The 14,778-nt window shown below is 36.4% G+C and overlaps 1 protein-coding gene across 13 annotated transcripts in view; it reads right to left on the reverse strand.

The window, feature by feature from the left end:
* Window positions 1-14,778, reverse strand: part of ANKIB1 (ankyrin repeat and IBR domain containing 1) — a 155,963-nt gene that overhangs the window by 72,767 nt on the left and 68,418 nt on the right. For 9 of the 13 annotated variants that reach the window (XM_077994894.1, XM_028844887.2, XM_077994890.1 and 6 more), the window contains 2 exon segments: window positions 12,118-12,415; window positions 715-897 (listed from right to left, as the gene is read on the reverse strand). In XM_077994894.1, coding sequence (XP_077851020.1) covers window positions 715-897; window positions 12,118-12,357 — 423 coding nt within the window. In that variant the 5' untranslated portion in view covers window positions 12,358-12,415. 13 annotated transcript variants of the gene reach the window in all.

A 14,778-nucleotide genomic window follows, 5' to 3' on the forward strand; every position in this document is an offset into this window, starting at 1 on the left:
CAAGGGGAAGAGAGACAGGGCTAGGGAAGGGTTGAGTCAATGGCTGCTTTTATGTTTTTTGTTTGGTTTTTAAGATGGGATCTACCAAAGCAAGTCTGTTGATATGATCAATCCAAAGGAGAAGGTGAGACTGATGAACAGGAGGACTGGAGTCTGGTAGTACGAGGAGTGAATCGGATTCATACCTCACATCAGCACCTTATTTATAAGTAAACACACTCATATATGACAGACAAAAGACCCATAGCTCCAGGTTTCCTAGATGTTATTATTTATTTTTAAAGTTCGAGACAGGGTCTCACTTTGTCACCAGGCTGGAGTACCCTGGCATGATCATAGCTCATGGCAGCCTTGAACTCTTGGGCTCAAGCGATCCTCTTGCCTCAGCCTCCTGAGTAGTTAGGACAATGAGTGTTGGCCACCATTCCTGGCAAATTTTTAAGATTTTTTGTAGAGATAAAGTCTTGCTATAGCCCAGGCTAGTCTCAGAACTCCAGTGCCTTGTCCTCCCAAAGCACTAGAACTACAGGCATGAGCCACCGTGGTTGGCCTAGATGTATTTTTATACTTTATGGCTATGAAGATGACAGGATATTTAGAATCCTGTAAAGAAGAACACACAAACTGAGTTTTAAAGAAGAAAAAAAATATAAAACAACATACAATCTAAAATTACATGTAATTTTTTTACTGAGAAAAAAAAAATAAACTGACCTCTCGTTTGTCTAATGCAGCATATTCAGCTTCTATTTCTTCAGCCTCAGGATCCCGTGAGAATACCATTTGAGATTCCAGATTGAGGGCCAAATCTTTGTGGTGTTGCTTTTCAGCACAATCACAAGGAGTATCTTTATTTTCATTCTCAGCAAACAAGTCTCCTCCATGTTTTACTAAAAGCTAAAAAAGTTTTTTTCAAAAACTTGCAACCACAGGTTTAAATAAGTTATTTCACGCTATTTTTAAAACATTAAAAATATAATAAAATTAACACAACAAAAATGCAACAGTATGTACAGTATGCATTTGAAATGACAAAAAAAAAGGTATTTAGATACCAGTGGCTTCTGATTTTAAGATTAGTAATTCTTGTTTTTCAGTAATGAGTTCCTCTCGTTAAAAAAAAAATTTTAAAAACCCAAACCCAATTTTTTAAACTTCAGAAATTCTTAAGCATTTTGCTTAGTCCAAAAATAAAATTTGAAAAAGTTTATAGTTATTCAGTACTTTAAATTTGTTAATTTCTAATTTCTATAAATCTTTCTTAAACAAGGACACTGCTGATACTGTTAATTTAACTACTAACGTCTGGATGTCCTGGCATGGCAGACAAAAGTTTCATTCATTATCCAGTGAAACACTGAAATGAAATTAGGACGAGCAAGTCACTGAGGTAAAGCTGTTTTCGATATTCTTCAAAGGGACTAGCTACTGAGAGCCACATTGGGAAGCTAAGTCTATCCATCTCTCTTTGACCCAAAGAAATCCCACCTTTAAAAACACATGGAATAGTGATTTGACTTGTTTAGTAATGAGGTTTCTGCTAGCTTTGCAGAAATTAAGTATGTTGTTATCAAGGGCTATAGGTACAAGTTTCCCATTATGTCTGCAAAGACATTAAGAAGGGCATGAATGCCAGGAGAGCCATATCTAAGACAACTCTAATGGACAGCCTGACAGTCACAGGATTATTTTTGTTTTTGTTTTTGAGACAGAGTTTCGATCTGTCACCCAGACTGGAGTACAATGGCATGATCGCGGTTCACTGCAACCTGGGTTCAAGTGATTCTCCCGCCTCAGCCTCCCGAGTAGCAGGGATTACAGATGCCCGCCACCACGCCCAGCTAATTTTTGTATTTTTAGTAGAGATTGGGTTTCACCATGTTGCTTAGGCTAGTCTTGAACTCTTGACCTCAGGTGATCCACCCACCTTGGCCTCTCAAAATACTAGGATTACAGGCTTGGGCCACTGTGCCTGGCCATAGGATTCTTTTATAGGATTCAGTCATACTCATAATAATATAGTAGGTCACTATTTATTGTTTTCTAAACACTTTAAAGCACACACTCTCATTTAATATTAACAACCCCATATAACAGGGGTATTATTGTATCTCAGAATAGTTAAGCAGCTTGACTAACTAAAGTTACCCAGCCAGTAAGCAGTAGAACTGGGATCTGGACATGAGTTTGATCAAGTTTTTAACCATGACTGGAAACTATACTGACTCGTAAGTAGGTAGGCTAATCATATAAATCGAAGTTAAATGCATTCTGGGTCCATCTTGAAGTTCTGCCCAGACTCTTACTTATGATCTAAATATTAACACTTTTTAGAGATTTTCATTTTGCATGAGTTAATCAAAATGGTAGTTTCTTTTTATTTTCTTCCAAATAATTTTATCTTCTTTCCCTCCTCAACAAATACACAACTTTCCTATAAAGTTCTTCGGAACTGGAACCCTCACGGTTCTCCTACAGTCCTAAGAATCCTCACAAAACAAGGGGCTTATATCAATGCCAGATCTGGAAGCCATGGGCTAACTTGACAAGCCCCCTGGATTTGACTTTAGCTTCTTGCTCTAGCCAGAGGTATGCCTTAGAGCTAAGGTGGTTTCTAAGTTGTAAAAATAAGCAAACCACCCGAGACTATGAAATATAGACCTGCGGCCACAAAGCTTAAAATATTTATGATCTGGTCCTTTACAGAAAAATGTTTGCTAAGAATGGCTCTAAATTGTCATTCTGGCAGCCACCTTCTAGATTCCAAGAGCAAGGTCTTATCAGCTGCTACTTACCACCTAGACCCTTTTTAGTGCAAGTGTGGTCTGGGGACCAGTAGTATCTCCTGGGAATTTGTTAGAAATGAAGAATCTCAGCCTCATCCCCCAAACCCCTCCAAGCCCAGGCCTCTGAATCAAAATGTCATTCTGATCTCCAAGAGATTCTTTTTGCACATAAATGTTTGAGAAGCAATGAGCCTAAAGTACAACCAAAGTTGCCATGGAAACTGATAAATTTATATTACCTAATTTATTCAATACTGGGAACTTGTAGTAAATCCAGAGACTTATCATATCCATAGCAGGATCTATTACTGTTTTTACCCTCTCTGTTTCACAGGTTTCCAACACCTAAATACAAAATATACTATCTGTTCCTGACTGCTACAGAACTAAAGAGCTGACTTTATTCTTGAGTTCTCTATTTAGAGTCATAGAAAATTATTTCTAAAATGCATGCTGGCATAACTTTCAAAATCAGGATTTGGTTTACTTTGCAACAGATATCACTATCACTGCACAAAAAAATAATAAATTTTAGAAAACAAGACAAATCATCTTTAACTTAATGCCCTAGTCTTCCTTAACAAAAGCAAAGACAACAAAATTAAAGAAGTTGTACCCTAACAGAATCTTGGTAAGGGGAACCTTATTAAAAGGATATGCCAGAATGTGGACTTCACTCATTGGGGGGTTAAAAAATGTGTTTGAAGAGGGGATGTGTGAGAAGTCATTGTTGAAGGTAACTGCTGACCATTCTTAGAACTTGAGTGAGAATGACTGGTAAACTATCTTTGCAAGGTATTCCCTAATGAGTCTGACTGCAGTTGGGGTGAGGGAACCATAAAGACCTGTATCTCATTGCTGCAATTTGGTACCTGTAGAGAAACTCATAATCAATTATGAAATGGGAGGATCCATGTTTGTAGCATTAGACTTGGCTATGAAAATCCACCTGTAGGTTACCTTGGCATGGAAGATAGCTGACAGCAATAATGCCCGACATTGAGGAGAATGTGTTAAAAAGTACTTCAGCTTGCTGACTTTTAGGGCATAAAGTCAGGAACACCAGTAAGTAAAAAGATGCATTAAGGGGAGATAGCTGCCGAAGTGGAATAAACTTAGGTGTCTTAATTTGACAAAATAGAAAGTTATGTCTGGTTCTGAAGAATACTTTTTAAATGCTTCAACCAAAGCATCCAACTAAGTATCTGCTTTCCCAGTCTCAAATTAGCTAAGGAGGACTTAATAGGAGGACTGAATGTTTTACTTAAATATGGTTGTAAGCCTATCTTGGTGCACATAAAATGTTCTACCTTAAAAGAAACCAAATTATCATGATCACAATATATCTGTTCTTCTATTCTGCCTTTCTTTCCATTCACAGTTCCAGAGGAAGAGGGAGAGGGGGCTTTAAGAGAGGTAACCCCTACTATTCAAGACAAATCCTACCCCATCCCTTTGATCACCCTCTAAATGGGTGGTGACTCTGGAATGACTTACTCAGGATCATAACTTAATCCTGCTATCTCCTTCTAGTTACTTTCCTAAAAATTTTCTATCTTTCTTGGCCTTCACATTTCTCAAATTAGTTATTGATACCGTCTCTCAATTTCCTCAGCAAATGACTCAATTATGCGCAGGAATCTGACTTCTGCCTGGACTATGTTACTGAAACAATATTCCAGAAAGTCATTAATATCTCTTAACTCTCAAATCCATCAGCGTTTCTCAGTCCCCCAATTCCTTTACTTTTCTGCAGCACATCACAAGATTGACCAGCTCCTCTCCTTGAAATTCTTCTCTTGCATCTTTGACATTGTATCATCTTGGTTCTTTTATTTCTCTATTTTTTTGTGTTTCCCTCATAGGCACTACTTCTTGTTCTCATCTCTTTGAACACTGGCATTCTTCAAATTGATGCTGCGACTTTAACTCTGTTATTTTATCTATAACCTAAAGTCTTTCCCTTGCTTCTCTCCTCTATACATTATCCTGCTTTTAATTGTTAACTTTATGTAGGTAAACTCAATTCTAAATTCTAAATGAGTGTCTATATTCTTTATTCCCTAACACTTTCATCATAATTGTCAACAGCCTGCCTATTATTTCATGTAGATAAGCTAGGATGTCAATATCCAGCCTTCTAAATGAAAACTCAATATATTCTCCCTTCCTTTCAACCAATTCCTACATTTCACCTCACTTTCCAATGTCTGTTCACTGTTAGCAGGCTTTGAAGTCGCTCGGGCTCAAAACCATGTCCATGTTATTTAAAAATAAAGTTAATTAATTTTACTCTAATTATAGATGTGACAGCAGGTATAGAGAATGTACACAAATAAAAAAGAGAATTATATCATCTAAAGAGAGCTCACTATTGTCAATATTAAACATTATAGAGCCTCCATCCTTTTTTTTTTAACCTTTCTTTCCCTTGCTTTCTTATTATCAACTGACTGAGTCACCAAAGGCTAACAGTTCTTCACAATGTCCCTGGCATCTGCCTCATTCTTTCCATCTCCAGTACCACCACACAAACCCAGATGCTTTGTCAGTTCACACCAGAATTAGCGCATTAATCTTCTAACTCCTATCACTCCTTCTAATACATTGGTTCTCAACTTACCAATGTCTGGGGTCCCCTCTCACAAATTTAAATTTTATTAGTCTGAGATTTCTGTGTAGTCACGCTTAGAACTACTGTTCCAGCACAAATGTTTTCAAACTGTGTAAGAATTATCTGGGTAGCCCGATAGTCACATTAGGTGGATCTGGAGAAGGGACTGTAAGATGTATGTATACTTTTTACAGGTGATTCCAATATAGGCAGCCCACAAATTATGCCCCAAGCCAGGGTTCTCAAGCTTTAAATAACAATCCCTTTGGGATTTTGTTAAACTAGATTCAAATTTGGTTGGTCTTGGATGGAGCTGAGATTTTGCATTTCCAACAAGTTCCCAGGTGATTGATGCCAATGCCAGTCTGAGGACGATTCTTTTGAGTAGCAAGGCTTTAAGAAATACTGCTTTGGAAGTACGCCATTCAAATCTATTGTACATTACAACCATCAGGCTAATCTCATCATATATGCTTTCATAATATCACTCTCCGATTAAAAATTCTTTTTTTCTTTTTTTTTTTTCTGGAGACAGGATCTCGTTCTGTCACCCAGGCTGGAGTACAGTAGCATGAGCACGGCTCAATCTGCATATGTCTGAGACCTACAACAGTGCTTCTCAAACTCTGCCATGCAAATAATCACCAGGAGAACTGGCTAAACATTTCTGCAATCTATTCCCAGAGATACAAGTTCAGAATGTGAAGGTCTGGTTGGGCCAATAATTTGTTAATTATAACAAGTTGTCAGAACTGATGCTGCAGGTCTGAGAGCCACATTTTGAATAGCCTCCTCCAAATACTTAAACTGAAATATTACCCACTCCAATCTTACTACTACCCATGAAACCTTCCAGGATATGTAAAACTAAAATGATCTCTCCTTCCCTTCAATACCTGTAACAGTCACTGCCTAGTTAATATAGGCCTTAGCATCGTAACATTTGAGGGACAATAATGAGATCACAACTATCTTGATTAAAAATTAGAAAACAGAGGCCCAGACAGGCAAAGTTACTCAGCTGCTGAACCGGGAATATAATTCCTGTATTCTTTATACAGTTTTAAAACTCTAGGTGCTAAAAACACAATATAATTAGGTAATATTCTTCAGTCTGACCTGTGAATGGTTTTTATGACTTTTCAATGAAATGTGAAATGCTCTGATAGCTGCCAAAGTGTCAAACAGGCTCTGTAGCTGTAAAGGAAAATGTGTGACTTACCATCTTTGGTTTCATAGTGACCTCTATTTGATCTGACATGAAGCAGCTACACTTAAAACTCTGAATAAGCAAGTAGGGCACAGGTGAGTAGGAAATATCTAAGATAACACTCATTTAAAAAAATTTCTTTTCACAAAGAGTAAAGCACCATCAAAAACAACCCCTGTCGCATTCACCATTTACTGAATCACTACTACAGGTTAAGCACTAATGGAAACATTATGAGGCCTAATGACTAGGGTTGCTCTATGGAAGTCTACCAAAGGAAGAAATATCACTGGATGTTTTACTAAGCCATGCTAATAGACCTAACCCACCACCCCTCTCAAGTCCATTCCTGTTTCCAAGTAGAAAACAAAAACTCTCAGCAACTAAGAACAGTATATTATTTATTAAATTTTTGTCAGACTTATGTTTTAATGGAGCTTTATTTTTGTGTACTGAGTATCCATTACATGGTACTTTTTAAGTCTTTCGTATAACTGAAGCTTATAGGACCTGTTACATATTGATAATGTCATTTTATGTATTTAAAATAAGCTTCAAGTATGGAGTCATCTTAGGCCAAATCAAGCCTGCTGCCTGTTTCTGTATAGCCCACAAACTAAAAACAGTTTTTACATTTTCAAATGGTTGAAAAGAACAAATAGAATTATTTCATGACATATGAAAATTATAAGCAATTCAAATGGTGATGTCCATAAATAAAGATTTATTAGAACACTGCCATTCTCTTTTGTTTCTGTATTGTCTGTGGCTGCTTTCAGGGTACAATGTCAGAGTTGCCTAAAATATTTACTTTCTGGGCTTTCACAGAAAAAAGTTTGCTGACCTGTAAATAATTTTTAGAATATTAAATAAAATTAGAATTTTAGGTGCTTTATTTATAGTCTGTCCTTAATAAATGTTTATCATATAAGCATTTCCAATTTCCAAACAATTGTAGACTATTCCTCTGTGTTATTTTTATCTCACAAATAATTTAGAATAATTAATTTGTGAAACTCCAGGATTTTCTGTGTAAGGGAGTTCTGAAAAATATGCCAAAGTGAGGATTCAACACAAAGCACTTGATGTTAGAAAGTGGCCACAGAAGTAAACAGAGGAACTGGTCCAAAGAGACAGAGGTCTACTCTGCCATGGGTAGTATGAGTTTGATGTAATTAAAAAAAAAAGAGGGAGACCCAAGGTAAGTGCAGGTATCAATACTGGATAAGCAGATAATGGCAGCATCATTAATAGAATCTAGAGTCAAGAATCAAGCACTAGTGAAGTCTCTACTGGGTAGAAAAGAAGATAGTACACTTTTTAAAATGCTGAATTTGACAGATTGTTGGATATCCATATGAGGAAGTCAACCAGGCAACAATACAGCATGAAGAAGTTCAGAGAAGTCAGGTCTAAGCATCAGTGACACAGATAACCAATGCAACTCTCTACATACCGTGTGATACCTTCACACCTGGAGGTTCCCTGAAGAACTCTATAATTAAGGGGTTTTAATTTTATGTTCTGTGTATGTGTGTGGGGGCACTTATTACAGAACATAATTATTACAGGGAGATGGGGAAGTTTTAAAATAAATATTTTATTTCTATGGTACAAAATAATGAGCTATAAGAAACTGTTTAAATTATTAAATGCCAACGATGACTTCATCATCTCTATCCTTAAATAAATATACCAGGGAGAAAAACATTTTCAACAACTAGAGAAGATATACGTCCACAGATGTAGTTAAGAAACAGGTTGGCCCTAACAATGGGAAAAAAGATAATCTCTTTGATCTTAAAGGCTAGACACTAAAAATGGGATATATTTTACTGCAATAACAGGCTAATAGAGAATTTGTGTTAAAAGGAATCTTCCAAATAAATCTAAGATCATCTATTCCAACCACCCAAGAGGAAACTATTACAGTAGCTGAGTGACACATGCAAGGTTCCACAGACTGTTACTCTGAGGACCAAGACTACAAATCAATGCTCCCTCCACCATATAATCTCTTAGTCTCATGAAACATTAATAAATATCTGATGACACTCTTTCATTCAACCCAAACCTTTATATCATGCTTAGTACCAATGAGCACTATAAACATTAGAAAGCATTATACAAATGTTAGTTATTATAACTATTATTCTTACAGCCAATGACTAAAAGTAATGATATAAAGAGATAAGTTTAGAAAAAAAAATTTTAAATTAACCATGATAGTAAACTTTGTAAGAGACATCTAAGCCTTTCCTGTTCATCATAGTAGTATGATACCACCTGAAAATAACTAGAGACTCATACTAAGAATTAAGTTGTACAGTTAAACAGGTCACATATTTTAATGTATAGTCAGTCCTCTCTATCTGTGGTTTCCACATCCTTAGATTCCACATCCCTGGATTCAACCAAAAGCAGGTAAAAAATATTTGGAAAACAAATAGGGATGGTTGTGTCTATACTGAACATCCACGTTTTTTTCTTGTCATTATTCCCTAATGACACTTATATTGTACTAGGTATTATACGTAATCTAGAGACAATTTAAAGTATAAGGAGGATGTGTGTAGGTTATATGCAAATACTGTGCCATTTTCTATAAGGGATTTGAGCATCTGTGGATTTTCGTATCTGCAGAGAGTCCTGGAACAAATCTCCCTTGGATACCAAGTGACAACTGTATTTATTGTATGCACTTGTACAAGAAAAAAAAATAAGGCTTCTGGAGATAGTTAATATATGCTTCCCTGAGAAACTCTTCTGGTTTAATTAGCAGTATGCATAATAAAAAATAATTAAGGGCCTAAGGCTGGACAAGAGTATATATAATCAACTATATATAAGAGATTAAAGATAAGCTTTATCTGAATAAAATATGCTGAAATGTTATAAAAACCAGAATAAATATAAGGTATTTATATGTTTTATATTTAATATTAAGTCAAAGAGCTCTTCTAAATACAGAAAATGAAAACAGTCATCAAATATTGTGGTATATGTGATGTGATATGCTGATAGGTCAAAAAGTTAAAGCACACACACACATTCACATGCTCACGCATACATAAGCAAATTGTCAGGCCTGCCAGATAGTACAGTATAAACCAGGCACTAATTTCTTTCACTGAGCAAAAAATAACGCTGGTAAAAACACCACTCTCAATTTTTTGAACAATTTAATAAGTATGTCATTGTCAACATACTTTAAAATCAACAACTACTAAAGCAATGCTTACAAAGTTGGAAGATATTAAAGCATTTAATATAATATATATTTTATATATATATATATATATCTTTTTTTTTTTTTTTTAAAGATGGAGTCTCGCTCTGTTGCCCAGGCTGGAGTGCAGTGGTGCCATCTTGACTCACTGCAACCTCTGCCTCCCATGTTCAGGCAATTCTCCTGCCTCAGCCTCCCAAGCAGCTGAGACTACAGGCGCCTGCCACTACGCCTAGCTAATTTTTGTATATTTAGTAGAGATGGGGTTTCACTGTATTGGCCAGGCTGGTCTTGAAATCCTGACCTTGTGATCTGCCAGACTTGGCCTCCCAAAGTGTTGGGATTACAGGCGTGAGCCACCACACCTGGCCTATTTAAAATATTTAAGAGCATTATTGCTACTATCCAGAAAAATCTACTTTCTACTCCAGTCCATTTGAGAAATATGATGCAGTCCCATCAATAATGGTGAGTCATTATAGCAGGAATTCTTCCACAACAGGTAAACATAGGACAATGTACAGAGAAGCTTGTGTAAAAAGCCTTAGGGATTCTGCTATTAGTCCCCTACCCTCCAAATCCTAGGAGATTCCTCCACCACAGTGAATCAATGTTAGAAAACATCATGGCCAGGTTTGGTGGCATGTGGGTGCCTGTAGTTCTAGCTACTCCAAAAGATGAGGCAGGGAGATCGCTGAACCCCAGGAGTTTGAGACCAGCCTGGACAACATAGAGAGACCCTGTCTCTTAAAACAAACAAAAAAAAAGCATTGCTTGAAAAATAGTTTCAAGTTAATGACCATCACTAACTAATGGGTAAAGGTTATACAAACTCAATGAAATGACTAAGACTCTAAAAGATTAACAAGTATCACAAACATTAGCAGTAAACAAAAGATAAGATCACAAGCATATTAGAAATGCAAGAACTGACACTTCAGATATCCTGAAAAATAATATGTGATGGTAATCTTCTAATATAAGAAAATGAATATTCATATTTTTGGCATACTGATCTACTTAGAAGTCTAAAGTATACATGAACAACATTAAGGAAACAAGAAATTTTCAGGTATATTTTAATCTGATTATGATAATTGCTTTTCCAATAAAGGTATATACTTTTAGTAATAAAGATACTCTGTAATCCAGTCTAATACGCTTCTCACACATACTTACACACATCTATGCAAAAGAACTTCTATGAGATATGTAAGGATGGATATGAATGTTGGTAGCTGAGAAAAACCTATTCTGTTTTATGTATGGTAGTGACGATACTATATAATGATTTCTTAACTTAGTTAAGATCTCATATGCGCGATTTTATCTAATTTGTTGTTAAATATTTTGTATATATAATGTTATATATTTATAAATGAAATATATATGGAAAAATTACAACATAATATAGTATGTATTCAGGAGCACTTTAACGCAAATTAAACAGAAAAATACATGTTTTAAAATTCCAAGTGATTTTAAAAAGACTCCAATAAATGTATTCGTTAATATTTATCCGTTGCTTAGTGAGCTCTTCAATTCTACATAAACTATAGGTCTCACTTGCCAAAAATTTGCTATACTCAACATGTATAAATTTTATAAATTGGTGACCAAAAAAATCTGCAAAAAAGCAGAATATATTTCTACTATAACTATGACTCTCAATATGATAGTGCTTAATTGATGACCAATATCTTAAGAGATATTAACAAATTTTTAATTGCTCTTGACTCCACTTCATTACAAAGGTGATTGTTCACCTGTGGGGCTTTCTCCCTCACTAAAACAACGAAATAACTTTATTTAAAAGAGGCCCTTGGCCGGGCGCAGTAACTCCCACCTGTAAACTCAGCACTTTGGGAGGCTGAGGTGGGCGGATCACAAGGTCAAGAGATTGAGACCATCCTGGCCAACATGATGAAACCCCGTCTCTAGTAAAAATCCAAAAATTAGCTGGGCGTGGTGGTGCGTGCCTGTAGTCCCAGCTACTGGGGAGGCTGAGGCAGGAGAAGCTCTTGAACCGGGAGGCAGAGGTTACAGTGAGCCAAGATCACTCCACTGCACTCCAGCCTGGCAAAACAGCAAGACTCCAACTCAAAAAAAAAAAAAAAAAGAGGCCCTTTATTTAAGAGTCTTTTAGAAGACAAAAGAGAAAAAAAAAGACCAAATTACTAAGATAATAAAAAAAAAAAAATACTGACAATTACATATTACCTGGATACACATTTTACAATGCAGAATATTTAAAAAAAAAAGAAAAGAAAAGGTTTACCTCTACACAGGCTTTCATCCCTGAGGCAGCAGCATAGTGCAAGGGTGTGTTTTTTTTGTTATCAACAGCATCAATAGCTGCTCTCTCATATTCACCCTGGTCAAGTTTTGCTCCTTTCCATTTTAAGATCATCTGCAGACAATCTGCTCTTCTGAAATCATCTTCTGTGGGGCGTGCCAAGCGAGGATGAAGGGCTCCTTCAGATATCATAATTTGAGGTCCCATACACAACAAATGCATAGATGTTTCATTGTGCACATTCCGTTTATTTGGATTTCCATCTCTACCAAGAAAAGTCCTAAAATGGAGAGGAAGGGAAAAATAAAGGATGAAAATCACTTATTTTCTACCTTGAAATACATTGAAGATAACACATTTAAAAGATAAACTCTACTTCTAAGCTAATAATCCAATTTATACTGAAGGCCTGGTTTACAACAGCTTGAATGATTAATTCTTAGTTTTAAAAAACTCTATTCTAGAACAACAATACTAAGAAAAATAAACGTAAATATCTTTATACTACTTGCTAATTAAAGGGGAGGGAAAGGAAGGGAAAAGGAAGAAAAAAGGAAGATGAGAAATGTAAGGGGTGAGGAATGGACAGGAAAAGAAAACACTGATAATTTACAGATTAATGTCAATTATATAGATGCCTAAGGGTGTATTAAGCATTGCACACTAATTTTTAATTCTTCCTTTATTGCTCTGATCTATTTGTTGCATACATAGTTATTTAATAGTGACAACTACTATATCAGTGGCAACTAATTTAAGGACAGAAAGTAATACGTAAACCTGAGACTAAATCTAGAGAAAATTTTCTCCACCAAGGTCATCAGCTAACCTTTAAAATAATAAGGATTATATTTACAGTGTCTTAATCTGCTTGAGTTATTACAAAAATACCATAAACTGAATGGCTTATAAACAAGAAACACTTATTTCTCACAGTACAGTTCTGCACACTGGTAAGTCCAATATTAACGTGCCAGGCGATTCAGTGTCTGGTAAGGGCTCGTTCCTCAGAGGCCTTCTCATTGTGTTCTCTCACATGGTGGGAGGGGCAACTACTCCCACCATGTCACTGTGCACTACTCCCATTCCTTAGGGCTCCAACCTCATGATCTAATTACCCTCCAATGCCCCATTCAGACCACAGCACACAGTATAATACCTTCTGAGGGGAGCTGTGGTTAGATCTAGAAGACTAAGATCTAATTCCACGGTGAGTGTTTATCTCAAAGACAGGTCTAGGTGAGTTGCCTTTACTATTGCCAAACCCAGATCTAAGAGTTGTGCCTAGCTCCTAAAATGAGTCACAGGATTAACAGTTGAGTTAGAAAAGGCAAGGGAAGGGATTCAACCCTGGAGCCTCCAAAAATAATGCAGCCTTGCCAACACCTAGAGTAGTCCAGTAGAATGATTATAGTCTTCTGAACCCCAGAACTGTAAGAATTGTATTGTTTTAAGCCACTAATTTGTGGCACTTTGAGACAGCAGCAATAGGAAATTAACTCAGCAAGGAACCCTGAAAATATCAATCTGGGATGTTATATAGTAAGCCTTGTATTAACAGACCTCTTCCTCTCTGGACACCAGAAGGTGGGGTGGGCTGGGGCAGGGTGGTGGTTGGGAGGAAGAATCTATCCGTGAGTAAAAGCAAATTTTCCTAGGGAAAAGATAAGACTAGTGTCTCTGAGTTTTACAACTTAGGGAATACTTCCGTGGTCTAGAGGATCATCCACTCCTCACTCCCTTCAAATGTAAATACATATCTCATAGGCAGTAAGTCTCTCTGGAGTCCTCAACGTCTATTCAGCCATAATTTAATTTCCAGAGCTAATTTTTTAGTCCAGGTTCCAAGTTTTAGTAAACTTTGCTCAGGTTTTCTCTACATGCTTATTTTCTCTACAGCTCCACGTAGCCTTTATGGTCTTCTGATGCCGGCAGTACACTCCAATACTTGCTCAATTTGGTTTCCCAGGAACTGATTCAGGCCACTTAAGCAAACCCAACACTACTTAGAAGCCTCTTTACACTAGGCTCCCCTCGTTCAGTCTGTCACTCTTTTGTCTTCATACAGCATCCTAATTCTATAACCCATTACATTTTATCATACTTTCTTACCTTTCTGTTCCCTCCTCCCAAATAGTTTATAGGCTTTTAAGGCAGGGCTTATAAATTCTGTTCTTTCTTGAATCCCCAACAGTGTCTCATACACAGCAAATTCATGCCATAATTTTGATAAATGAATTGGATGCATATTAAACTTTCATGATCCAGATCAGTGACATGGGATTGGGGATCTCTTGAGCCAGTAGTGCAGCACATTGGTTAAGAACGTGGTCCCCGACTGCTAGGTTCTAATCCTAGTTCTGTCATTTTCTAGCTGTGTCACCTTGGGCAAGTTACATAATAGCTCATAACAACTAATATATGATTTCACATCCTTTGACTGAGTAAAACTGCTCCTGAGAGTTTACCTTAAGGGAAATAAATAAAAATTTATAGAAACAAAGAAAATCAATAGTGTTACTTTGAACAGAAAAATTTGGAAATCACTTAAGCGTTTAATAATAGAAATGGGAAACATAAATCTGATATACAATAGAAAATTATGGTTATTTAAAGTCTATCCACGAGTGTTATAGCTAAGTG

Source organism: Macaca mulatta, chromosome 3 (genome assembly GCF_049350105.2).
Source record: "Macaca mulatta isolate MMU2019108-1 chromosome 3, T2T-MMU8v2.0, whole genome shotgun sequence".
Taxonomy (NCBI): Eukaryota; Metazoa; Chordata; class Mammalia; order Primates; family Cercopithecidae; genus Macaca; species Macaca mulatta.